This window comes from Myxocyprinus asiaticus, chromosome 25 (assembly GCF_019703515.2).
Source record: "Myxocyprinus asiaticus isolate MX2 ecotype Aquarium Trade chromosome 25, UBuf_Myxa_2, whole genome shotgun sequence".
NCBI classification, from domain to species: domain Eukaryota; kingdom Metazoa; phylum Chordata; class Actinopteri; order Cypriniformes; family Catostomidae; genus Myxocyprinus; species Myxocyprinus asiaticus.
In genome coordinates, this window is record NC_059368.1 from 4,237,097 (window position 1) to 4,264,346 (window position 27,250).

The window sequence follows — 27,250 nt, forward strand, 5'->3', positions numbered from 1 at the left end:
AGATCAGTCTTTCACAACGCTGTGGTGGAATTTTGGCCCACTCTTCTTTGCAGAACTGCTTCAGTTCAGCCACATTGGAGGGTTTTCGAGCATGAACTGTCCATTTAAGGTCCTGCCACAGCATCTCAATCGGGTTCAAGTCAGGACTTTGACTAGGCCACTCCAAAACTTTAATTTTGCTTCTTTGAGACTTTCAGAGGTGGAATTACTCCTGTGCTTTGGATCATTGTCTTGCTGCATAATACAGTTGCACTTGAGCTTCAGCTCACGGACTGATGACCAGACGTTCTCCTTTAGGATTTTCTGGTAGAGAGCAGAATTCATGTTGCCCTCAATTATTGCAAGTCACCCTGGTCCTGAAGCAGCAAAGCATCCCCACACCATCACACTACCACCACCATGCTTGACCGTAGGCATGATGTTCTTTTTGTGGAATTCTGTGTTTGATTTACGCCAGATGTAACGGGACCCCTGTCTTCCAAACAGTTCCACTTTCAACTCATCAGTCCACAGAACATTCTCCCAAAAGGTTTGAGGATCATCAAGGTGTGTTTTGCAAAATTCAGACAAGCCTTAATGTTCTTCTGGGTTAGCAGTGGTTTTCGCCTCACCACTCTTCCATTTTTGGCCAGTGTCTTTCTGATAGTGGAGTCATGAACAGTGACCTTTATTGATGCGAGAGAGTTCCTGAAGTTCCTTGGATGTTGTCCTTGGCTTTTTTTTGTGACTTCCTGGAAGAGTTGTCACTGTGCTCTTGGAGGAATTTTGGAAGGTCGGCCACTTCTGGGAAGGTTCACTATTGTGCCAAGTTTTCTCCATTTGGAGATAATGGTTCTCAGTCTTTGGAGTCCCAGAGTCTTTAAAATAGCTTTGTAACCCAATTTATTGACATTGTTAAATGTAACTACTTTTTTAGCATGAATTAAATATTGTTAAATTAATTTGCAAATATGTATAAATAAATTACATGTATAAAAAATAAATATGTATCTTTCAAATTGATGAATCAATTTTTTATTAATTCAGGTTTAAAAATGTTGAATTTAATGAAAGAGGAAATCATTTGCCAATTGCTTGCACTTAAAAATGCTTTATTTAAATGAAATTTAAGTTGTATTTAAAAATAAGAGTTATTAATGTATTTTGTTAACTTTAGCTACATTTTAAGCAAGACTTTAAATCAATCAATCAATCAAATAGACAGGTGAAATTGTTTATTTAGTGACACTCCTAATTTATTTTATTATTTTGAACAGTAAGACCAGGGACATGTACTGTATTATAAAAGTAAATGGGGTCAATTTTGATTTCTCATCTTTAAAATAACCACAGACATACTACTTTCTATTTGTTGTTTAAGCTCGAATGTGTTTCATCTGTCTTTAACAGGAATCGTCCATCATTGATTTCTACCCTAATGACTTTGCCATTGATTTGAATGGGAAGAAATATGCCTGGCAGGGTAACCAATCAGTTTTGAGCTAAACAGCAATACAGAGTGTTGTATTAAATTTTGAGACTTTGTGATTGATCCTTGTCTCCACAGGAGTTGCTTTGTTACCATTTGTGGACGAGCTGAGGCTACGGGCTGCATTAGCATAGTTCTACCCTGATTTAACCCCTGAGGAAGGTGAGAGGGGTCAAATGCTTTTACAAACAATAAACAACATTACTGAATGTCTAAAATATTAGTCAGTCAATAAAATTGCAACATGTTTGGTCATTCTTTTTTTATATTGTTTTGTCCTTAAAAATAATCTGACAGTACCATCTACTGGTTGTTTTCAGTGAGACGGAACAGTTTGGGATGTGATGTCATGTTTGTGGGGAGATCCCAACCTCTGTGTGACCTCATCAAGGAACTCTACCATGCAGAATCTGATGAGGTATAAATAGTTTAATTTTTTCCTTCATCCCGTGTCCCCCCCAAAAAGACACTTTTATTGCCAATGTCGTTGGTTGGAAGCACCTTATAAGAAATATTAATTTTCATAAAGAATTGTATGTCATTTCGCTTGGAGACTAGGCCCTGAGTTTTCTAGGATGTTTACACACTTGATTTGAGTGTTTGGTCTGTTTGGCAGTATATTTGCATCATCAACAGCAACCACCATGAGTACTAACATCAGCTGTTTATAACTGTAGCTTGAGTAACTTTTTTTACTCACGTTTTTGTGCTTGAGTGTGTCAAATTTCGGTAATAAGACCAAAAAATAGGGATGCACCGATTTATCGGCCACTGATATTGATCGCCAATTATTTATTTATTTATTTTAATTTTCACCCATTTTGGAATGCCCAATTCCCAGTGCGCTTTTTAAGTACTCGTGGTTGCGTAGTGATTCGCCTCAATCCGGGTGGCGGAGGATGAATCCCAGTTGCCTCCAGATCGCCAATTATTGACCAAATTAAAACCATCGCCCGTTATAGTTATAAGCATGAAAACGCAGATATGAAAAAACTATGATTTATTTAAAATTGGTAACTTGGTAAAAACTATGTGAATTCAAATGCACAAACCAGAAACAATATAAGCCACAATGTGTAGAAGGGTTAGCACTATTATGAAAATGTAATATTTATTTTCTTACTCTTTTTGGAAAAACAGCCATTAACGGACGTGACCATTGAAACCAGTAGTCTTTGACTTCTGAGACATAGGTATAATAACCATTAATGCAGCCTGATTGATTGAATTAAGATTGAAATGGCAATATGGCCTTGTGTGGTTTCTAATCCTTAAAAGGCTGCTTTTTAAAAGATAGTCTGCATTCAGCACTTCAGTCAGTGCTTTGTGAGCAAGCAGCGCCCTCTAGCGTTTCCTTGGGTTAAAATGTATTATTTTTCCATGATTTGGTTGACATTTCCCTAGAATTTCCCAACATATGCATATTATGAATTTGTCAAGTTTTATCATACATACATGTAAAATGTGAGTTCTGTTGTTTTAAACTGCAAAAACAAAAGTGCAAAAATGCCATCTCAGGAAGAAGAGGCGCTGATGAGCCTTCTTCCCAATGGCCTCAGTGTGGATGGACCATGTGAGTTCCTCAGTGATGAGGACACTGAGGAACTTGAAGCTGCTGACTCTCTCCACCAGTGCTCCATTGATGGTGATGGGACTGTGTTCTCTGTCTTTTCTCCTGAAGTCCACCACAAGCTCCTTTGTCTTGCTGATGTTGAGGGAGAGGTTGTGCTCCTGACACCAGTGTGTCAGAGTGTGCACCTCCTCTCTGTAGGCCGTTTCATCATTGTCAGTGATCAGACCTACCACCATCATATCATCAGCAAACTTAATGATGGCATTGGAGCTGTGTGTTGCCACACAGTCATCTATGTACAGGGAATACAGGAGTGGGCTGAGAACACAGCCCTGTGGGGCTCCAGTGTTGAGGGTCAGTGATAAGGAGATGTTGCTGCCCATTCTAACCGCCTGCGTCTGCTTGACAGGACGTCCAGGATCCAGCTGCACAGTGAGCTGTTTAAGCCCAGAGCTTCACATAAAGCTTGGAGGGCGCTATGGTGTTGAATGCTGAGCTGTAGTCTACAAACAGCATTCTCACATAAGTGTTCCTTTTTTCCAGGTGGGAGAGAGCAGTGTGTATTGTAGATGCAATGGCATCATCAGTGGAGCGGTTGTTGCAGTAAGCAAACCGCAATGGGTCCAGTGATGGAGGCAGCACAGAGCAGATGTAATTTCTGATTAGTCTCTCAAAGCATTTGCTGATGATGGGGGTCAGAGCAACAGGACGCCAGTCATTTAAGCAAGTGATTTTGGATTGCTTTGGTACAGGCACAATGGTGGACGTTTTAAAGCATGTGGGGACCACAGACAAGGAGAGGGAATGGTTGAAAATGTCCATAAAAACACCAGCCAGTTGGTTCGTGCACGCTTTGATGATACGGCCCGGAACGCCGTCTGGACCCGTGGCTTTACGGGTATTCACCCGTCGGAAGGATCGGGTTACATCCGCTACAGAGACGGAGAGTGAACTAACCTCTGTAGCTTCGGCCGCGAGAGCTCTCTCCACGAGGGCAGTGTTATTTCCCTCGAAACGAGCATAAAATGTATTTAGCTCCTCCGGGAGAGAGGCAGCGGTGTTCACGGCGGAGTTTTTATTCTCTTTAAAGTCCGTGATGATATTAATTCCCTGTCACATGCTTCTAGAGTTGGTGGTGTTAAACTGTCCTTCAATCTTGTTCCTGTACTGGCGTTTGACTGCTCTGATAGTTTTGCGGAGGACATAACTGGCTTGTTTATGCTCCTCCGCGTTCCCGGAATTAAGCGCATCAAATACTGCGTGAAAATCGCTATTTATCCATGGCTTCTGGTTGGGGTAGATCCATATTGTTTTAATCAGAACAACATCCCCTATGCACTTTCTGATGAAACATGTTACGCTATCAGCCTAAAGCTCGATGTCGTCATCAGAAGCGGACCGGAACATCTCCCAGTCCGCGTGATCAAAACAGTCTTGTAGCGTAGAATCTGATTGGTCCGACCAGCACTGGATCGTTCTGAGGGTGGGTGCTTCCTGTTTCAGTTTCTGCCTGTAAGGGGCAGAAGCAGAATGGAAGAGTGGTCTGATTTGCCAAATGGTGGGCGGGGGAGGGATTTGTAGCCATCCTGGAAGGGAGAGTGGCAATGGTCCAAAACCCGGTCCCCTGGTGTGTTGAAACTGATGTGTAGAACATATCATAGAATTGTAAACAAAACAAACAAAAAAAACTGCAGTGTTGTGTCGGAGCTCGCAACGCAGCAACCATACTCGGCGCCATCTTGAGTCAGTCATATTGGTATCAGTCTATAGTTTTTTGTTAAAATCGGTATCTGTATCAGCCAAAATGTTTCATATCGGTGCATCCCTGACAAAAACTTAAAGGAAAAGTTACATTTGTTATCATATACTCTCCCTTGTGTTGTTCCAAACCACTTTAAAATATTTCCTTTTGTGTTCCACAAAATAAATGGAGCAGGGGTTTTAAAATGTTTAATGCCTAGGACCCCCAAATATGATTATGCCCTTGTGAGGGACCCATTTCCTAAATATTACAATATTTTTAATACATACATTTTGCCAAAAAAATAATCCAAAAATATATATTGTATTAAGTTGTGTTTTTTCCTTACTATCTTATTTTTGTACGATTAATTTAGCAAATAAACCTTAACAGAAACATTTTCAGTTAAATTACAATGTTAGCGTTTTTACAATAATTATTATTCCAAAGCAGCTTTACTGAGAATATGGCCTTGCATCCCCCTGTAAACAAGCTAAAGGTGACAGCTAAAGGTTCAAGAAATATTTTATCACAAACCTATATGCAGATTATTATTTTTTATTTCTAACAGTTAAAAACTAGAGCCGTCAATAGAATAAAATAATCATTTTTAATCTCATGATTTCCAACCAGGTTTTTAGAAAGCAGAATGAAACCGTAATACGTAACATTTATTTATTGTTTTTATTTACATTTTCACACTTAATTTTTGACATTTTCCGCTGACCCCCTAGCACCCCTTTGTAGCCCCCTAAGCGTTCCAGAAACCTCAGTTTGAAAACCCGTTTTAGAGTATATTCTGTTTGCTGATTTCCATACAATAGCAGTTGATAGTGTCTCACTTTAAAGCTTAAAAATTACCCAAAAAGTTACAAAGCTATTTTAAAGGCTCTGGGACTTCAAAGAACCACAGTGAGTGCCATTATCTCCAAATGGAGAAAACTTGGCACAGTAGTGAACCTTCCCAGAAGTGGCCGACTTTCCAAAATTCCTCCAAGAGCACAGCGATGACTCATCCAAGAAGTCAAAAAAAGCCAAGGACAACATCCAAGGAACTGCAGGCCTCTCTCGCATCAATAAAGGTTACTGTTCATGACTCCACTATCAGAAAGACACTGGCCAAACATGGCATCCATGGAAGAGTGTTGAGGCGAAAACCACTGCTAACCCAGAAGAACATTAAGGCTCATCTGAATTTTGCCAAAACACATCTCAAACCTTTTGAGAGAATGTTCTGTGGACTGATGAGTCGAAAGTGGAACTGTTTGGAAGACAGGTCCCATAACATCTGCAGTAAATCAAACACAGAATTCAACAAAAATAACATCATTCCTACGGTCAAGCGTGATGGTGTGGGGATGCTTTGCTGCTTCAGGGCCAGGGTGACTTTCAATAATTGGGGGAAACATGAAAATCCTAAAGGAGAATGTCCGGTCATCAGTCTGTGAGTTGAAGCTCAAGCACAACTCTGGATTAAGTAGCAAGACAAAACACAGGAGTAAGTATGCCTCTGAATGTCTCAGATGAAGCAAAATTACTTGAACTCGACTGAGATGCTGTGGCAGGACCTTAAACGGGCAGTTCATGCTCGAAAACCCTCCAATGTGGCTGAACTAAAGCAGTTCTGCAAAGAAGAGTGGGCCAAAATTCCACCACAGCGTTGTGAAAGACTGATCTCCAGTTATCGGAATCGATTGGTTGCAGTTGCTGCGACTAAAGGTGGCACAACCAGCTATTAAGCTTAAGGGGGCAGTTAGTTTTTCACATGGGTGATATAGGTGTTGGATAACTTTTTTGATTCAATAAAAAAACATATATTTGAAAACTGTATTTTGTGTTTACTCAGGTTGCTTTTGCTTTATGTTATATCTCGTTTGAAGATCTAAAACTATTTAGTATGAAAAATACAAAAAAAAGAAGACATCACTTTTCCACAGCACTGTAGCTGCTCAAGGACTCAGACTACACCATTTAAAAGAGGCGTAATTGTACATTTCGTGTTAGTCCTTGAAACTTTGGCCTTGTTCCTGCTTATATTTACTAGTTCCTCTAGAGATCAGGCACATCATGAAACCCTGAGACGTTCAACAAAACCTTTTGATAAAGCTGCTCTAAACTGGAGTGATGCAATTAATTTGAATAGCTCTGCCATTAAAGATCCTGTTGTACCATTTTCCTGCATAGAGCAAAAGCCTGTACTGGTGTTATGAATTATCAGACATCGCTCTTATCGGTTCTGTACTAATCTCTGGAGTTCAGACTTTATTGTTATCCTACCAGGGGCAAAGTATGTTCTGCACCTTGATACAGTTTGTATGTTTTCAGATTTATTTTAACTCGATGTGAGAAAGAGAAAGAATTACTGGTGATTTACACAAAGGCAACTGAATATTTTATTCCACAGGCATAAGGCCCATAAAATGTAAAGTTGCATTTTGACAGTTCAGTTTGTGTTAGGTCCTATTACATATATTATCCATAGGTGAGACATCATTTTATGTCTTATTGTGTCGACTGCTCCTTTGATTCAAATTAATAACCCAAAACTCTTTGCAATGACTTTTACAGACCATAGTTTATTTAAACGGATAAAAACATTTAAATTTGTTAATAAAAATGCACAATGATGTCCTTGAGAATGTGTTTGAAAATATGTAGACTCCTATTTTGAATAAATAAAAAAAATTGACTATACTTTGTGCAATATGCAGAGTCTAAAGGATGTTTTTTTTTTTTTTTAATTAGAGGTAGATTGTGCAGAGAGTTGCTTTTTAAAACTACCCTTATTGCAAAAATCTATGGCGAAGGTTGCAATCATTTTTTCATAATTCCATAATTTCAAAATAAGAGTCCCAGGTGTGTTTTGGGCTTCTGTATACTTAAAAGTCCCGTGTTATGCACCAAATCTTAATTTCTTCTGGTTATTTTGAGGATTTTAGTTGAACTGCATCTGGGATATTTTTTATTTAGATTTTTTTTTTTTTTTTTTTTTTTACATTCTATAAATCAGTTTTAAAAACTATCGGCTGATTAATCAGGTATCAGCCATTCCTATTAGTTATCAGTATCTGCAAAATCCACAATTGGTCGACCTCTAGTAAAAATGTGTCACTTATTATGTTTTCACATTTTTCTCATTCATTTTTATTTTTTGTAATTTTTATCTCCTTTTATTCCAATTTGGAATGCCCAATTCCCACTACTTAGTAGGTCCTCGTGGTGGTGCGGTTACTCACCTCAATCCGGGTGGCGGAGGGCAAGTCTCAGTTGCCTCCACTTCTGAGACAGTCAGTCCGCGCATCTTATCACGAGACTCGCTTTGCATGACACCGCGGAGACTCACAGCATGTGGAGGCTCATGCTACTCTCCGCGATCCACGCACAACTTACCACGCGCCCCATTGAGAGCAAGAAACCCTAATCACGACCACGAGGAGGTTACCCCATGTGACTCTACCCTCCCTAGCAACCAGGCCAGTTTGGTTGCTTAGGAGACCTGGCTGGAGTCACTCAGCACACCCTGGATTCAAACTCGTAACTCCAGGGGTGGTAGTCAGCGTCAATACTCACTGAGCTACCCAGGCCCCCATTTTTTTCATGCTTGTTTATAAATATCAAATTCCACTTTCCAGGATCCCTAACAAGGTTCTGAAGCCAGGAGACTGGGAACAGCGTAACCGTGGCCCCTGGAAACCACTGCTGGGGTTCAACCCAAACCGTCAACAAGCCCATTTGGACCAATCAGCTTTCAGAAAGCTCAAGTAAGTGTAGGAATAACTGGAAGATCCACTGAAAATCCCACAGAATCCATTATTTGTGGCTATTTTAAATGCACTATTGTTTGAAAAGAAATAGTAAATTAGTGCAATAGTTCTTATAAAACCAGTTAATTAAACATCTGGCGAATTCAGCCAATGATAAAAGATGAATTATGCATGGTGTTTAGGCAGGGAGATGTATGCAGATTAATGCCCAGCAAAGACTTAATTTCTTAATGAAAGCTGTTATTGCGTTTTATTGGATGAAGCAGACAGGTGTTCTTGGACTTAAAATAACCAGTGGTTGGTTTTTTGTTTGTTCTGATAACATGCTTGCATTAGTCCTCCTTTATCATTTCAAATTGATTTTTATTTTGCTTATTTTTGTTATAAAACATCTTAGGGATAATTCAGTATTTTAGAACAAATCAAGTTAAACTCTCAAAATGTTGTTTAAATGTGTTTTTTCTCTTTCTCTCTCTTTCCAGTCACCATGTGAGCAGAAATCAAGGGGTGGGTCTGTTTGGCCCTGGTCAGTACAGCAATGCCCGGCCCCCAAGAAACTGTCACCAAGGAAACTACCGTCCACCTCAAAGAGGCAATTACCCTTCATACCAGAGTGAGTTTTGCACTGTCAGATCACATACTGTTTTAATTGATAAATAAGTAGATTCATTCTAGATTCAAATGCATTCTTTTCACTAGTGGTCGACCGATATGTGTGTTTCAATAACAGATGTCAATGTCGAGAGGATGTGATCTGCCCCTTGCATGTCCACTTATTAAATATTTTGGCTTATTTGATAATGATTTCAGCTACCAATGGAAGTGTAGTACTCTCAGCTCTGTTTAACACAGTATACCATGTTTAAATCCATAATGCAGAATTTCCTACCAAAACAGTGCAGAATATTCTAAAAAGTCTGCAGATTCTACTGTATTTGACCCTGCCGGTGATTATTATAATACAGTAAGCCGCACTGCTCTCTACAATTTACATATACAGTTAACATATACAAATCACATTATGAAGATATACATTATATACATTCATACAATATGAGAAGGTAATGAAATTAACATTTATTTGACTTATTTACTCATTGGCCTGGCAGGTATGCCAAATATTGCCTGAGTAATCACCCCGACAGATATATATAGAGCGCAACAGTGCCCGCCCACTTTTTCAGCTATCTTTGTTCCGGAAGTTTTTTCCCCCCATTCATTTTTCCATAGGGATTTCTTAAAATCCTTCATAAAAGAGTTATAAGCCATGAACCCAACCAACAAGCTCTGAGGTGAGTCACAGCATTACAAACTTTGATTTGAAGCTAAAAATTATTTGAAAATCTGACTGTGTAGTTAACGTCTTTAATGAGGGAACGAAGTATAATCCCTTGAAGCACTGTAAATGATGTAATCAAATTAAAAATCATGGAAAAAAATATAAAACTATTGATTTTAAGTTGTTAATTTATAAGTGTAGAAACAATATATTTTAATTTTATTGCAAAATATTCAAATATATTCAGTTATAAGTAGTTTGAGAGTGTAGGGAGAGCAACCCACTCGCGTCAATCATGGGATGATTATGGATGGCCGCTGCAGAGCTCTTTTGGCGCGCCTTTGTTGGCCGCAATGGGCCCTTTTCACATATCTGGGTTTGGAACATGGAAAAAAACCATAGCAGGATAAACGTATACAGCATAAATGGGAGACCACAGCGATTGCTTACCCGTTTGCTCCAACAGCAAAATAAAAATATCCACTAATACGCTTTCACAGCTTTCCAAAAGAAAAGTAAAAGAAAAAATATCGAGATTATTTTTCGCTCTATTACTCACACACTGCTGTTATGATATCAAAACATTTTTACTCTAACGCATCATTTGAAAATCTATACATTTTAACGGTTGTATTACAGACTCACCTACATTTACACATTTATTCCAATGTGATTCGCTTCTGCAGTAGTTCACCACATAGATCAGGGGTGTCAAACTCAGTTCCTGAAGGGCCGCAGCCCTGCAGAATTTAGTTCCAGCCCTGCTCCAATATGCCTCCTTGTAATCTTCAAGCACTCCTAAAGACCTTGATTAGCTGCTTCAGGTTTGTTTAATTAGGGTTGGAGCTAAACTCTGCGGGACTGTGGCCCTCCAGAAACTGAGTTTGACACTCCTGACATAGAGTGTTGGACTTTGGACTCGGCAGACCTCAGTTTGAGCCCAGCCAAAGCCGTTGCCGCACTAACAGTCTCCAGACAACTCGATTTTGGTCACTCGAGGGTGTCACACATGCAGACTGTTTGGCCGAGATCTCGCTCTTTCAGATGGAGGTATGACGTACTTGCTGACACAAAATGGAGTGGTGACAAACATACCAACTCACCACAACTCTCTCTCCCTAATTCCCTGTCACGCTGAGCTCGCCGAAATAACAGGAGTACCGTATGAGCATAAACAAATGTAATAGAGTGATTTAGGTGTTTTCGGACCTGTAGCTTGCTTGATTTGTTCCGAAACAGAGGCTAAAATAGTTACAATGTTGCTTTTTCTTAATGGTTCGGTTCGCTTTCCCAAGATTATATTTTAAAATGGACCAAAACTGTACAATTTTCATTGTGGATATTTTTATCTTTCATTAGTTGCTTTAGCATTATTTCTGCATCGCAAAATACCTGTTCTCACAGCCACGGAGCTCTCTCTCTCTCTCCCTCTTGCGCCCCCACACAAACGCATACAAACGCACACACACATATACACAAAGAGTGAAGCCACATTTATTTCTGTACGTTGCTGACGCCATCCTACCTGTGTCTGTTCTGTCCAAAAGAGAGAAGCAATAGTGCTGAAATTACCTCAAGAATTATTAAATAACTCTCATTTTAAATGTGCAGCTATATCTAATATAGCCACCAAAAGGCTATATCCATGTTTTGATGATGAATTACAGTGACGAGCTGACCTACATATTTCTTCTCAGCAGCTCTGTGAAGTATATTCATGGTGTTTATAGGGATATTGTTTGGTTCGTTGGGTCGGATTTTCATATTCTTTTCTTGTTCAACATGCAACCAAAAAGACTGAACCAAATATGAACATTCTCCTTTTACGTCTCATGCCGGTCCTTTAGGCTGTGTGTCTGAGCTGGGTTTAATACAGCGGTTTGGTGACATAGAGGCTGACATAGAATGACAGCGTGTACAATGACCATCTGTCCATAGACGTGTTCTCTGAACAGCTCCAGTCTCCCCGTGCTGCTCTCCTCTTCTGTTGTCACTTTGATGTGCCAATTTGCAAGTTGATGAATAATCTCATCTGTGGGCGAATGGAAGCCGCCCTGCTGCCACTTGATGCAAATGGAGATTGGGGGGTTTCTGCTGATCACTGTGGCTCTTCACTGGCCTGTGTGCTTCGGCCGTGATGCAAAACTGTCCAATTAAACGTACAACCCACTAACTGCCCCATATGCCATTCATGTTTCCTTGAATAAGGCCATCAAAGAAAATATTCAGGAATTGAGACAGCATTTCACCAATTTTGATAACTCGTCCAAGATTTTATTTGCATTTTTTTTTTTTTTTTAAGTGCTTGAAATAATGATGCTTGTATTTGTGACTGAGTAATCGACAGTTTGTGGTCCAGGTTTCAACTTTTAGAGTATCTTTTCCATTTAGATTAATTTAAAGGGCTAGTTCAACCTAAAATTAAGTTATTTACCTATCTTCTTCCTGAAACACAAAAGGAGATATCCAAAGATTTCCGCCTTTCCAAAGAATGAAACTGAATGTATGTTTTCAAGCTCCAAAAATGACAAAAAGCACCATAAAAGTCATTCTTACAACTTGTGTGCTGTATTCAAAGTAGTCTTCACCTAAAACATTTAGTTTTTTGTTATTCACGGAAAATAATGCCCTACCGCTTCAGCTGTAAAAGATCGTTCATGGATGCATATGTTTAAATATTGAATATTGAAGTGACTAACAAATATTGAGGTGAATAAATATATTTTGTTCTGTTCCTTAAAACTATCGGATGGTTTTAGATAGGGATGTGAATTGTAAGGAATTTAGCAATTCCGATTACTCATAACGATTCTGATTCATTAACGGTTCCATTGGCGATTCTTTTAATACTTTTTAAGAGGAATTATTATGTTGTAATAAGAAATTAATGCATTCCTAATTGGATTTACTGGCCTCAACAGTAATTATTATTATTATTTTAAATCGCACCATTTCTAAATAAGTTTGAGAAGACTTGGAATATAGCACATGAGTCATATGGATTACTTTTGCAATGCTTTTTTGGTGCTTTTGGAGCAAAATCTCCATTCACTTTCACTGTGTGGGAAAAAAAAGCAACATAAACATTCTTCAAACCATCTCCTTTTGTGTTTCACAGACGTCATACAGGTTTAGAGCATTGTAAAGGTGAGTAAATCAAAACAGAGTTAGTTTTTACAGTCCAGAACTTTGTTAAATAAACCTGCGTCGATAACATCATAATGTTTATCCCAGAAGCGTTTTCCAGGGCTGTTCTATTATTCTCTTGCTGTTTTTCTCTAAAGGAGTGTGTCTGTGTGCCGTTAATCCTCATTAACTTTCTCTAGCTCACTGTCTCACTCTCTCTCCCTCCTGCGGTGTCGGCTCAATGCACAGTTCCCAAGACAAGTTGAAGGCTTTTGTTCAACCTAATCAAAACAGCTGTTGGTAAAGGACCAACTAGTGTATTACAGTCCTGCAGTCCTGTGTTCCATGGATATTGATAAGCTGCATTGAGAGGTTCATTACGGGCTCATTACAGAGATCACGGTCCATCTGTGTGTACGTCTATGCTCTGGGACAATGTAATCCCTTTGTTAAGTTAATGGAAATGCTATTTACTGTTGTGTTTTTAAATGCGTAATCCTATTTGGGCTTTGTGTCAACTGGCTTTACTGAAAAACATTCAGTTTGTGGACTGTGATCGTTGTTTATTGAGTGGAGTATGAATTGGCTGCAATTTTGTCTTTTCGTTTGGCTGGTTGTGAGATGAGCTGGGATGAATTAGACGATCATAATGGAGATGTAAGTGGGTGGTCCAATCGGTCTTCCTCGCTCTGGTCATTAGATATCAAACTGGATTTCAGAGGTGTTTATTGGGTGTAGATTGAAAAAGTCTGGGACATCTGACAGCATTTGTGGCACAATGCTGACATTACCACAGAAAATAATATCAGCTCATCGCTCAGTTTGTAAAAACAATCATTTGCATTAATTATCTTGCACAACGGAAGTCTATGAGGCTAGGCACTGCACCAGGATAAAGGTTAAAATACAAACTGTTTCAAAAATATACCCATAAGACTTATTAAACACATTTTAAAGATGTTAACTTGAGACATATGATACAATGAATTCTATGTAGTTATCCAATCTTTCACCTCATGTCATGACCATGTAAAGACGGTAAACCCGTATAGCCTGTGGTTCAACTGCCTAGAAAAGTATTCCCACCTCTAAAATAACCATTTTGACAATTTTACAGCTTAAAATATTCCCACGAGACTTATTAAACACATGTTAAATATGTTAACATGAGACTTGTACACTTATGTGTACATAAATGTATAAATAAATTAAATTAATTAATAAATGTACACTTGTCCAAGTAAAGATAAATGCAATCTTTCAACTCATGTCATGGACATGCAAAGAGGGTAAACCTGCATAGCTCGAATTTTATCCACCTAGAAAAGTTTTCCCAATCTTAAATTAACATGCATACAAATTGACAGCAATTTTTGTTTAGAACATGTAATATAGACGCTTTAACAAAGAAATGAGCTGCGAGTTTCAGCTTGTAAACAAGGGTCAGAAATTAATGATTGTTCAGGGCAAAAATGCCACCAAAATTAACAAAAAGGCTCCCGATATTAAACATTTGAGGGCAAAAAATGCCTGCATAATGAGTTTTATTTATTTATTTTAAGAACATCTGATGTAGTTCTTTATATTCTATTTTAGGCTTAGTTATATAATTGAAATTGTAATTTAAATATTCCCAAATGAAATCAAACTGAAATTGGAATCTAACGGAATCGGAATTATATCAAATTTGAAAATCAGTGCCAATATCCAGCACTACAAATCTTAGTTGTTGTTCATTTAATTTTGCTGGTAACAGCCCATAGTATCTCATTTTTCAGATTGAATTAATTGATTAAATTTAAGTATTTGACATAAAAGGACTCCGAGTCTTTTTATAGGGTTAGAAAATAAAAGCCCCTGAAAATCAATTCGGGGGTAAGTATTGGCCCTTAATGGAAAAGTAGATTTCACTTTGGTACACTTGCCCCATCAACGTACTTGTATTGTAAGTTGATTGCAGTTAACACTATTTCAGATGGAGCTTAACCTATATTTAACCTGCAGCATTCCTGTATATAGTCTCAAAATCCAGTTGGCTTCCAAACAAGTAATCATTTTTGTTTCTTTCCATCTAATCTCCACCTTCAAGCCCACATTTGTAAATGACAGCTTTTTCTTTGGCTGAAATTCTTGTCTTTGTCACTTTCTCTCTCACACATACACACACACACACACTCACACTCGTCTCCACTCCTATCACTAAAACAAACAGGTCGAAGCTGTGCAGCTGGTGATCACCTTGGCAACGTCGGATCGGAAAAAAGCCGCTTGGTACTTTTTTTTTTAATTCTCTTTTCTTTTCTTTTTTTCTTTTTTTTTCTTTTTTTTTTACAAAAGTCTGTCTTTGTGAAGGACCTGCAGCTCTGGAACTAGAGCACTTGAGTTCGCCTCAGCATCGACTGATGAATGCATATTTCATTGAGCACGGGAAGAAATGCAAATGTGGCACTTTTGAAATCCCCCCCCCCCCACACACACACACATACACCCCCATCCGAAAATCCTGTTCATATTACCGAAGATAATTAATCTATGCAACTGTTTCCCCTGAAATGAGAAGCTGACACAAATGGGGTAAATGAAGCCTTTTTTATTTATTTATTTTGGAGACCTTTGTCCTACTCAGTTTTCCCAGTATTTAAAATAAGACAGTGGTCTCAGTTAATGGACATGTTCATGGGTAGATGGATAGATGGTTAGAAATTGACTCTAATAAGTAACATCCCACTCAAGCATAGTTTGTGTAGCATTTGAAATATTATCTTATTTACCCACCATCTTCAGAAAATTATTGTAGTTTCAGTTTCAAGGTTCCAAATGAATGTGTTCTATTAAAACTAGTTTTGGTTTCTGAAGAAAATGTGCGGTGCATGCCCATGCAAATCCCGCTGCTACAATGCATGGGTAATGTGGGTAGTTGCCAGGGTGTTGCTATATGGTTGCTAATATATTCTGGGTGGTTGTTAGGTGGTTGTATATTACCCCAAGTCTCTGATATTAAGGAGCTGAATTCATGAAACAATCTTAAGAATAAAATTCTTAACTACCATTTCTTATTTGCTTTCTTTCTTAAGGAAAGTGGTCATATTTTGTATTCCTGAAAAGACTTTAAAAGTTTTAGGTTTTTTTAAGGGTGGGGGGGTCATTCAAAACTTCCTCCTCACTGCCAAAAGAGCATTTGTTGAAACCAAGCTGCCGAAATGACTCGTTCTCTGCTTCTCCACATTGTGATGTCATACTGGGGGTAGACATTTGCATCCAACTGCCTCCACAACAACACATCAGCGCCTACTTTACCTTATCACCTCTGTAGGTAGCGGTCAGCTGTGAGATGGCAAGAGCAAAGAGCCAATAATATGCCTGAAAACTAGTCGTCTTTAGGTGAAATTCGCAGTTTTGTATCCAAAATAGGTGATTTGAGTTTTTTGGTAAACTTCAGTGTTAAATGTTGTAAAATGGCCACAATGTTTGGCTATTAATAACACGCATGAACTTGCTTTATGATGTCTATTTGAATAACTCTTTATGTTCTTTTCTGTCAGTTGTTGATCAAAAACAAAAAAGTAACATTAATATCAATTGCATAGCGTACTGTATATACCGCAGAACCAGCAAAGAAACGGTGCACAGACTCTAAAACTTTAGATGTGGTTTCTCATTTCTAAAACTGTCCCTTTCCTTGCAACCTTTGATGGAAGTAAAGAAAACAAGGACGGAGGAATCCAAGTGAAATGTATTTGTAAAATGCAAATGAAATGTCATTCAAGCGTCATTTCAGAGCGTCGCCTTTGCACAGCTGCAATTCCTCTGCGCGCTTGTTGTTATGTTGTTCAAATTTAGTTAATTCATAAATCAAGAATAAATCCTAATAATTCAATATGCACTGTCTAAGTATGTGACAATTACTGTTTGTTAAAACAGCGGTGAAACATGATTTAGAGCTATTGTGTCAGATGTGAAGGGGGAGGAGAATTTAATGTGTGCATCTGGTGCTTCGACACCCTCACTCAAGCCTCCTCATAAAGCTTCCTCTGTCCTCGTTTCAATTGTTTTTCGTATAAACATGCACTAGTTGAATGTATTTTTGCCGTGTTTTGCTGTGTTTTTAGATGCCTGTTAAAAACGCATCTTGAGACACCTGCGTTCTGCCTTATTCATTGCCCTACATCTTGCTTTTTTGAGCACAAGAACGCATTTGGTCTGAACCAGGGTCAGAAATTAACAAGGGCTCAGGGCAAAAATGCCACTGAAGGTGGCAAATGACCCCCAAAATTGAAACTGTAGGGGCAAAAATAAATGTGTCACTTGTGATTTCTATTTCCTATTTGTAATATAGGATATATTTATTTTGCTATTCTACACTTAGTATATACATATTGTGAAATTATTTGATGTTCATTTAAATTTATAGGTAACAGCTTATCTGATTATTCAGTTTGAACATGCATTTTAAGTAATTTATTCATTTGAAGTATTTGAAGTAACACATTGATGTCATATTGTCATATTTTTAATGATTAGAAAAAACATGCCCTAACAATTCCCTCATAATGGTAAAAAATGCCCCTAAAAACAGCTCCAGGGGGCAAATGTTGCCCCTTAATAGAAAAGTTCATTTCTGATACTATTCTAAATGGCCATCTGCCAAATGAAAACCACAAGTCAGATTGCTTGAAAAATACTACACCACTCCTCAAGATGCATGATTTATCGTTCATGTCCCCTGCAAACTTTTGTGAGTTGTGCAAAAGGGTAATACTTGTATGAACATTTTACATACAAAAAGTACATTTCCATGTTTACACATGGAGGGCGAACAAAATTATGCTATGAACGTCTCGACCTGTATGCAAGTGCCACAAACAAGATGCAGAATAAAGAAAAATGCCATGTGTTACATTTAAACTCGATTCGAGTGATTTATTGCTGTTGCTGTTGTGATAAAGACACCAGTGTTAGAATAGTTTCTGGTAATGTAGTTCATTATCATAAGTGTAGGAGTGGTGGTGGCGTAGTGGGCTAAAGCACAGAACTGGAAAGCAGAAGTTTGCTGGTTCGATCCCCACAGCCACCACCATTGCATCCTTGAGTAAGGCACTTTATTCCAGGTTGATCCGGTGGGGATTGTCCCTATAATAAGTGTACTGTAAGTCACTTTTAATAAAAGCGTCTGCCAAATGCATAAATGTAAATGTTGCCAAGCAACGCAACATGGCCCATTAATGGGTGTCTCTTCCATTTCTGGCACTTTTAGCACTGTGTACTTGTAGAAAGTAAAGTCTCATTAAAACAAATTTTTCATGCTCTCACTAGTTTTAAATTTGCTACTGACAATGCTCAACAGTCTATAAACATGCATCACAGGAGATTTGTCATTTTTGTCCATTTGTTCTTTCTGAAAGTCGTGATAATTCTCAACAGTTTCATTTCCAACACATCTCAACTTCTGGATTGTGTTTAATTGAATTCTATGGTGGAAATGACCGTCATGAAAATGATTTTGTTTTTTTGTTTTTTTGTTTTTTTTTTAAAAATAAAATGGCCAACTGCTTGGTCTTGCTAAGGCTAAGTTCGTAGCTATGTTTCCTAAATACACACAATAAATGTTTTTACACTTTTTATATAATTTGTTAAAAATTACAGCTCGATTGGAAATTATGCCCAATAAATAATTCTGCTCACAAGTGATATTTCCCTTGATTTATCTTTGTTTTCATCAAACGTCTCATTTCATCTCATGCAAGCACTTCACTGAAACTTTTGGTTAACGAGTGCATTTATTTTTGGATAAAAAAAAGGGGGGGGGGGATTGTTTGGTGTATGTGAAAATGATGCCACAACTCTGGGACAGTCACTATTTTATTTATTTATTTTTAAGTATTGAAATAAATTTACTCAATAAAAATAGTTGAAATGGTTTGGGGTTATTTCACTCTTTGTTCAGACCATCAGAGCTTTAAACATGTAGTTTGTATTTTTTTATAATGGATTTTCATAGTTTGGGACTGGGACAAGGCGAAAACAGTAAAATCTTTGCATAAAAGGCATTTGAAAATGTTTCCAATTCAGTTTTAATGAGACCTGTTTGTTTTTAATAAAAGTCAATCCCTGTCAGGTGTGTGTTTTATAATCATTTTACTGCAGATTCGAATGTGGCTCATCCAATCAGAATGCAGCGTCTGAACTATACATTTAATAAAATCTAGTAAATGAAACAAAATGAGTCACCTTGTTCCTCTCTGCATTAGTTGTCTTCCTGTGTAGGATACGAGTTATTGATATTCTCCATGGGGGGCTGGACTGGAATTAGTTTCTGTGCACACCAAACAAATTTTCTCCTAAAAAGGTTTGCAGGGCTTAATGAGGCAGCACTAATGCTGTTGCAGTTCAGTGTCTCTTGTATGCAGGGGCCGCACAGAGCCGCCATTGATTCTGGCTCCAGACCACTTCAGGGACTAATCAGCTTCTTTTGGTTCAATTTTTTAGGCCTGGCAGCCCATTGTGGCCCTGTGTCACCTTAGGTCAGTAGTTATTAGAGTGGAGTTTCTTGAACTGTTCAGGACAGAGCCGAATGAAATGCTCAAGGAACCTGGAGAAGGGATTATGGATTCCTCTGGAAGATTGTGTCCTGTTTTAGTAATGAGGGATGCTGTTCTGTCCAGCTTGCTTCTTTATAAACTGATAGATGTTTGGAATTGGAAGGCATTTTTAGGTGACCTGGTTTGTGGCCAAGCACAGGTTGACCGATCTATTCATAGCATTCAGTTAGAGGCTTTAGACTAGTTTGACAGTGGACGAGTGAAGTGGGTATAAAACTGAGATGGTCTTTGCATTTCAAAATGCTTCTTTTGCACATTCAACAGAAATGTCATTGTTCCGCTTCTGGATTTGATGTTTTCATTGCTCCATATGATCAGAAGGATCAGGGTTCCCACAGTCATGGTAAACATGGAAATGTCAGGCAAGGGTGAAATTGTGATGATTTGTAGACCTGGAAAAGTTGTGAAAATTTAAGTTTTGCAAAAACAAAATTTTAGTGATTTTTTTTATTTTTTATTTTATTTACTTTTTTTAATCCTCAGCTCTGAAATATTTCAAAGAATATAAATAGCTGTTTTGCAGTGCAATGTTTATAAAATTATTTTGAAAAATCCTAGTCATCTAAAAAATCAAGAACATGCTAAACTCCATCTAAAACTAATTTTGACCATTTTAAAACAATTAGCATTTTAATTATTTTATTGTTATGCGTGAAGCCTTTTCTACCCTCATATTAATTGAGATTACATGGGAGTGTGTACTTAAAAAAATAAATAAATAAATAAATAAATTAAAAATAATAAGTATATATATATATACTTTTTTTATTTTTATTTTTTTATTTAAAGAAGGCAAAATGTGGTTAAAATTGTGGAAGTAAAAAATATATATATATATTAGAATTCTTATCGATTTTTACCTAAAACCTTGATGTTGATTTAAAAAGGCCATGTGCATTTTAAGTTTGGTGATCATGTAAACTTGGAAATTTCTAAATTTCTATGATTTTTCTTAAGCTTACCTCTGAAATATTTCATAAATTGCTGTTTGCAAGTGCAGTATATAAAAAAATATATTTTTTTAAATCCTTATCCAGTAATCATGAATGCCCAAAGAAGTCATGGGAATCTAAAAATGTCTATAAATATACTTTTTTGTAGTTATGCTCAGATCTAATGTATTTCTTCAGCTTGAAATTGCTCTATTGGATTTCTTTTAAATCGTCATAGTGTGGCAAAGTAATGACTGAATATGTATTGCTCAGAAGATATGGGAGCCCTGAAGGATGATGTAATAGTTTACATTTATACAGGAGTTTTTTTGTTCCAAATATGTTTTTAATCTTCACATCTGAAATTAATCCCACAGTTTAACTATCCTGTTATTTTTTTCATTTGAAAGAGCATTTCATCAGGGCTAAAAAGTCGTATCTTTATAAGACTGTCCTGAACACAAGTGACTGAGTTTGTTGATTGGTCTCTCAGTTCGTAGACGTCCTGAAACTCTTTAAAACAGAAATCTAAACTCGATTTGAGAGAGATGTTTCGTATGGGTTTTTTGTTTAATTATTTGGTCTGATCTCCACAGGTTCAAGCAGGGAGGTCATGGTTGGGATCGGTCCATGCAGTCTCAGGGCACTGTGTACCAGCAGAACCAGCAGAGGGGACAAGGAGGCTAGAGACCCCCTCACAATTAACAGGACAACCGCAGAGGTGGACAGCAGCAGCAGCAGGTCTGTTACATTGTAACAAATGAATTTCTTTATTCAGAGCTCAAGACAAAACCCTTATAAATGAATTAATCCCCTTATAAATTCTATATATTTGGGTTTTTATCATGAAATACTTTTAGAAAGTTGATATGTCCTGTGGTGTAACATGCAATACTCCATCTAAAATTTCTTTAAAAAGCATCTAATTATTATTATTAATTATTATGCAATGCACCTTTATACCCTCATATTAATTGGGTAAACACTTTATACCCTTTTAAACATTTAATTTGTTTCTACAGGACCGTTTAAAATATATTTTTGAAAGCAAAAGAAATGGTGAACAGTATGGACCTGTGATATACACTTTCCTTTATGCATTATTGATTTTTAAAAAAAAAAAGTACATGGGTACATTACCACTTTTTGATCTCTGATCATCTAAACCTCTTTTTGACTTTCAGGGGTCTAATTCTGGACGGGGTGATCCTATACCTCAATCAAAACACTACAGATGGACTTGAAGTGGTTAAAATGCAACTTTTTTTTCTATTCAAAGCAACGTTGTCTGTTTGCATTGTTGACAAAATGTTCTTATGTACTGATTTTTAAGAATATGCCTGGAAAACATATGAAATACACATGAGAGACAAGACTACTGAGTTTGATGTATTTCTTGACTGCAGTAGTGTGTTATTAGGTATTAATTGGTTAATTCATTCTAGGTTTTATAATTGTTTTAATGTCGGATCTTTTTATAAAGTCGGAAAGCTGAGTCAGTGTTTTGTTCATATTGTAATCTTTGACTGAATATTCATAGCTTCCTTATTGTCAATTATAGATGCAGATCGACATTTTGAGAGACTGATTAAAAATGACATCAAACAATGGAGTCGACTGGAATGTATGAAAATGACAAACATGAGTAATTCTGCAGGATCGGGGCAATTGTCCTGCATTATTTTCTAGTTTTGGCATAATTAGACAAAAGTATTTCGTTTGAATCAAGTAAGGTAATGAGCAACGCACTAATAAAAATCTCTATACAGGTAATTAATTTAACTAAAAAATACTTTTAAATAATTCAGGAAACTAAAAGATTTCATAAAATCAAAATTAAATTATTCTGGTTGCAGTATAGAATTTCATGAACGGTAAAATAAAAATGTCGCGGTAATATCGAACATATCTCTTACAGTCAAATTTGTGAGATTCTATAAACCGATTTCTAATATTTTGTAAATTATCTAAATTCCGAATCGGAATTAGCCTCAGCGCGTTTTTTCTAAAATTATATTTTGTACTTTGTTCCTTTTTATTCCATTATTCGTTACTGTTGTTTTTGTTATTATGCTAATAATTGATGGATCAAACCATTATTAATAAGGATTGCTTTTTGGGTTTCTCTGAACTTTTGGGTAACAAAAAAAACGGTTTTACGCTTCAAGTGATTTATTGTCAAATTTGAGTTGAATCTCATATTTGCGGCACTCATTTTTTCCTTCAAACTTACAAAAGACTTAAAACAATGTCCAATGTTAGATATTTAAACACAACATTTCTTCAACTACAGCTTGAATTTTACAAAAGCAACCAAATCAATTGGATAGATCGCATCACACTATTCTAGTCTTCATTACAGTCCACATCCGTCCTTATTTTGTCATTCAATAATGATTAAAGTCAATCCATACAATTCACATGAGGTCAACACATTGCATCAGACGAGTGTTTTTTTTTTTTTTTTTTTTTTTTGTTTTTTTTTATCTTTGAGGAAATTCAAATATTGTTCCTTCTCACTTTTGATAAACCTCAGCAGATCTGTGGAACATCACCATGTTCTGCCGTACAGCAGGTTTGAGTTCACCATACTGCTGGTGTATTCAATGAGCGCTGCGTCAGTTTGAGACAGGCTGTTCATGAGAGGTGGACTGGGTGACATTTCCTCCAAATCTTCAGCTGAAGCTAAAGTCTCACTGCTCAACACATTCTGCACCTGTTGATGAACCGTTGTCTGTGTGTTGGAGCCGTTCTGACACGGTTTACCGTCCTTGACAAGCACGGGCACGGCGACGCGCCTTGGTGACTGTTGCGCGCACATGTTTCCAGTGTCCCCTTGTTGCTGTTGGGACGCTTTATCCTTCGCTTGGCGTTTCATTTTATACCTGTGGTTCTGGAACCAGATCTTAACCTGGGTCGGCGTCAGGTGAATCATGCTAGCCAAATGTTCTCTTTCCGGTGCCGACAGATATTTCTGCTGCTTAAATCGTCGCTCCAGCTCGTAGACCTGCGCTTGAGAAAAGAGGACGCGCCGTTTTCTCCGTGGCGCAGCATGTAAAGTCACCATAGATTTAGTTGCATCCATTCCTGTTAGTGTTCCCATGTTCATGCCCGACGATGGACCCATAAACCTGGAAACTTGAGAGAACAAGCAAATGTATAGTTATATTGATGTATATTTTCTGTAATTTCATTAATTGTTCATTTAAATTGTGGTTATGTTCAATGGATTGTTTTATAGCCAAGACTTTAAGCAATGTCTTTGCTACAAACTCAATAATGTATTTTATTTTTATTATTTATTTGACTTTCTTGTGACAATGAACCCTGGTCTCCCCTATTTGTACATACACCATCCCATACATGCATGCAGGAGGAGATAAAAGCAAATAAAATCGCAAGAGTAAGAATAAAAATATGAGAAGAAATATAAAGAAACTAAAATGCCATATCTATCTACATTAATATATATATATATATATATATATATATATATATATATATATATATATATATATATATATATATATATATATGAATTACGCATTTCAGTTTCATAAGTTTCCATCAAATTGAATGATGTAAACTTATATATTTATTATTATTATTACTATTATTTATTTATTTATTTTTTATTTTTTACATAATTTAATTTGATGGACATTTGTTACGAAATTGAAATGCGTAAATCCTAAAAATCTGCTTAAATATTATCTATCTTCGTGTGTGTTTCTGATGTGTGAGATAACCAAATTGCAAGATGTCAACTTGTGTGACAACTTGCTACTATGTAATCAAATAATTTATATTTTTTCAAACTACTTTCACTTAAGAATTACAAAAGAATAAATCTATTCTAAATTTCAAAAAGCACCAATAGCATGACTTGCAACCGATCATTTGTGTTCTGAACACATTATGCGACCAGTTTACGGTGTGAATATAATTTAAAAATAATAATCAAAACAGGTTTAACTTACTTGTTGGATATCTTGGCTCCGGGTTCGAGCCGTACCAGGCCGTCGCCGTTGCGCTGTTCCTCATGCTCTCCTGGTAAGACGGCAGGTCTCCCATGGTACCAATAGTCCCGTTGCAGTATCCTCCCATGGTGGTGTGTGAGAACTGAGAGTGGGGCATGTGGTAGGTATTATGGCTCATGCTGTGCTGTTGCAGGTTTGCCTGAGACACCTGAGTCTGCCTGTAGAGAGGAGATGCCAGGCTCGCTGTACTCTCCATGGCTGCAAACTTCTTGAAAGTCTCTTCGATCGGGCTCAAAATATCGCTCACTGAGAAAGGGGTTGAATGTTTGGGGCTCAAGGACATGGTTTAGCCCGCCACTGTGTTTGCTGAAGCTACCACTAGCCCGTGGATGTGCGCGCAACCTCCAGATGCCAAATGTCTACCGTGCGTAATTGGGTCCGAATGCTCGCCCTGGAGATAGAGGCGAGTGGACGCTCTTATTTCTGTCTTAATCTTGTCTGACTGCAGGTTTACGACAAACATGAGGGGCGGAGCAATGCGCCAAACTAGCCATTGACATCCTAGCAGAGTAACTGAAGAGAATACTCACGAACCAAAAGATGGGCAAAGAATGCCATCGGAACGCTTGCGTTTACAAATTTGTATCATGTTGAGCTTCAAAGTGGCGTCAGTTTTTTACATCATTCTAAGCTTTCACAATATGATAAGTGCGGAATGTCCTGATTCTCCTCCAAACATTTGAGATTTCTCAATGCACACTTGAGTGCCCAGTTTAAGATTTAATGCGACAGAATCGGAAACTGAATATACACTGGAATGGGTCATACAATTTCTCTCGTAATGATAGTTTATGCTAAAATCAGATAAATGTAACATGCAATTGGTTGGAAATTACCACACCAAACCATCAAACTATAATTCACTGTGCTCGTTACTGAATCTGTGAACACTGAAGGAACGAATTTGTACCTAACTTCTAAAGCCTTGGTTATTCATTTGTACAAACATGAAAATAGGGACCGTTTCTTTTCTTTTCTTTTTTTTATGCGTTAATAGAACTTCGTGGATTATTTATTTAATCAGACTCGGTGGTGGTATTCCTCCTATTCCAGCGATGTTGTAACATTTAACCTTACAAAGTTTTCAAATTCTGCATAAATGTGTTTTGAGTTAGTAAATAATTATTTGCACGTATTTTGTCTAGACTAAACTTTGCTATATGTTATATCTGAGGCCGAGGCAGGAAATGTGGGATATTTCAGTATGCAAAACGAGGAACCCTCAACCCTGTAGAATATAAAGTCAGAGGGCATGGCCAAAAGCCACAAAGCATAGTGATTTCCAGCCCTGCGCAACGAGAGGAATGGGAATTTATATTTAAAAAAAGCATGTTTTCTACGAAGGAAAAGTTGCCAAATTATGAATGCTCGTGATGTAGAATATATATATATATATATATATATATATATATATATATATATATATATATATATATATATATATATTATTATTATTTTTTTTTTACATTTACCTGGATATCAAAGGAATCATTTTCAATGGTTTGAAAAGAATAACAAAAGACTGTCAGGTAATCAATAAGTGTATCTTAGTTTTATAATTTTATGATTTAGCTATTAAGAAATAGTTCGGATTAATAAAAAAAATCATATCGCAATAATTATGAGACGACTGAACATTTTATTGGATGCCTCCAGCAGGTCAGAAGCTTGTTTATTCGAATTCGTTCGATCGTTTAATATTAGTCTCTTTTTGTTTTAGCTCAATAAGAATCTATAGAAAACTCTTAATAATTACACAGACGCTTTTGTTATTCAAATGACTGACTATATGAAATGGGGTTGAGCATTAACAACTAAACACAAATGAAACAAATTACTATTTACAATGGCGTCAACATGATCACAAAAACTTAAGAATTTTGTATTTTATTTAGTACTTTTATCACAGAGAAGAAAAAAATAAAAAAAATAAAATAAAAATAAGAACCAGCCCAACAAAACATGTCTATAAAGTCACCGCTAATGAACTAAAAGTCCTGAAACAGTTGCATTATTTCCCAAATAATGACTTGAGACGTTTGGATAGGTCAAAGGAGCACAGTGATGTAAATAAATCAAACGGGTTATTTTATGTTTTAAGTGTCTCAACACACACACACACACAAACGTGTTACAGGGACCTCTTTTTAGGTCATGTAAGAAAAGAAACTGAAATTATGAAAACAAAACATTTTATAAGACAGAGAAATATACGACGAGAACAAACAACAAACTTACACTTATGTATTAGCAATTTCATTCATATTATTATTGTTTTAATATTGCTAGCATTAGTAGCCTACAGTTATTATAGTATAGTAGTAAAGTTATTCTCACTGTTATTTTGTTAACCACAAAATAATAACCACGAAATTTGTTATCACGAAACGTGATGTGATCCATAGAAGCTATTTTTGTGCTTTAATAAATCATAAAGCTGCAGTTTGATAATAGTGTCCGCGGGTCTGAACCAAAAACGAGAAAACAAAGAGAATGTCTTTGTTTTAATTTTTTTTTTCTCCAAAGGCTTTTGGATGAATCTCAGGTGTACATGTGGCAACCTCGAGTACACATTCTAGCCTGTGATGAGGTGAAAGGTCCAACGCAAGTGACAGAGCACTTAAACAGCCTTTCTTCTGCTGTCTCCCGCAATTAATGTTATTGAAGGACTGAAATGATGCTAATAGTTAGGAATATAAAAAAAAAAAAAAAAAAAAAAAAAAACAGA

The 27,250-nt window shown here is 37.0% G+C and overlaps 1 protein-coding gene and 1 pseudogene across 1 annotated transcript; one reads left to right on the forward strand and one right to left on the reverse strand.

Annotated features, from left to right (window-relative positions):
• The window catches only part of LOC127415580 (5'-3' exoribonuclease 2-like), a 37,857-nt pseudogene extending 16,045 nt beyond the window's left edge, over positions 1 to 21,812 (forward strand).
• A 1,221-nt stretch (positions 21,813 to 23,033) lies between these two features.
• Positions 23,034 to 24,822, reverse strand: LOC127415753 (homeobox protein Nkx-2.4-like). The gene is made up of 2 exons (XM_051654632.1): positions 24,463 to 24,822; positions 23,034 to 23,620 (listed from the first exon to the last, which is right to left on the reverse strand). The coding sequence occupies exons 1-2, from the start codon at positions 24,803 to 24,805 to the stop codon at positions 23,034 to 23,036; spliced, it is 930 nt and encodes a 309-aa protein (XP_051510592.1). The 5' UTR covers positions 24,806 to 24,822.
• Between the last annotated feature and the right edge of the window lie 2,428 nt (positions 24,823 to 27,250).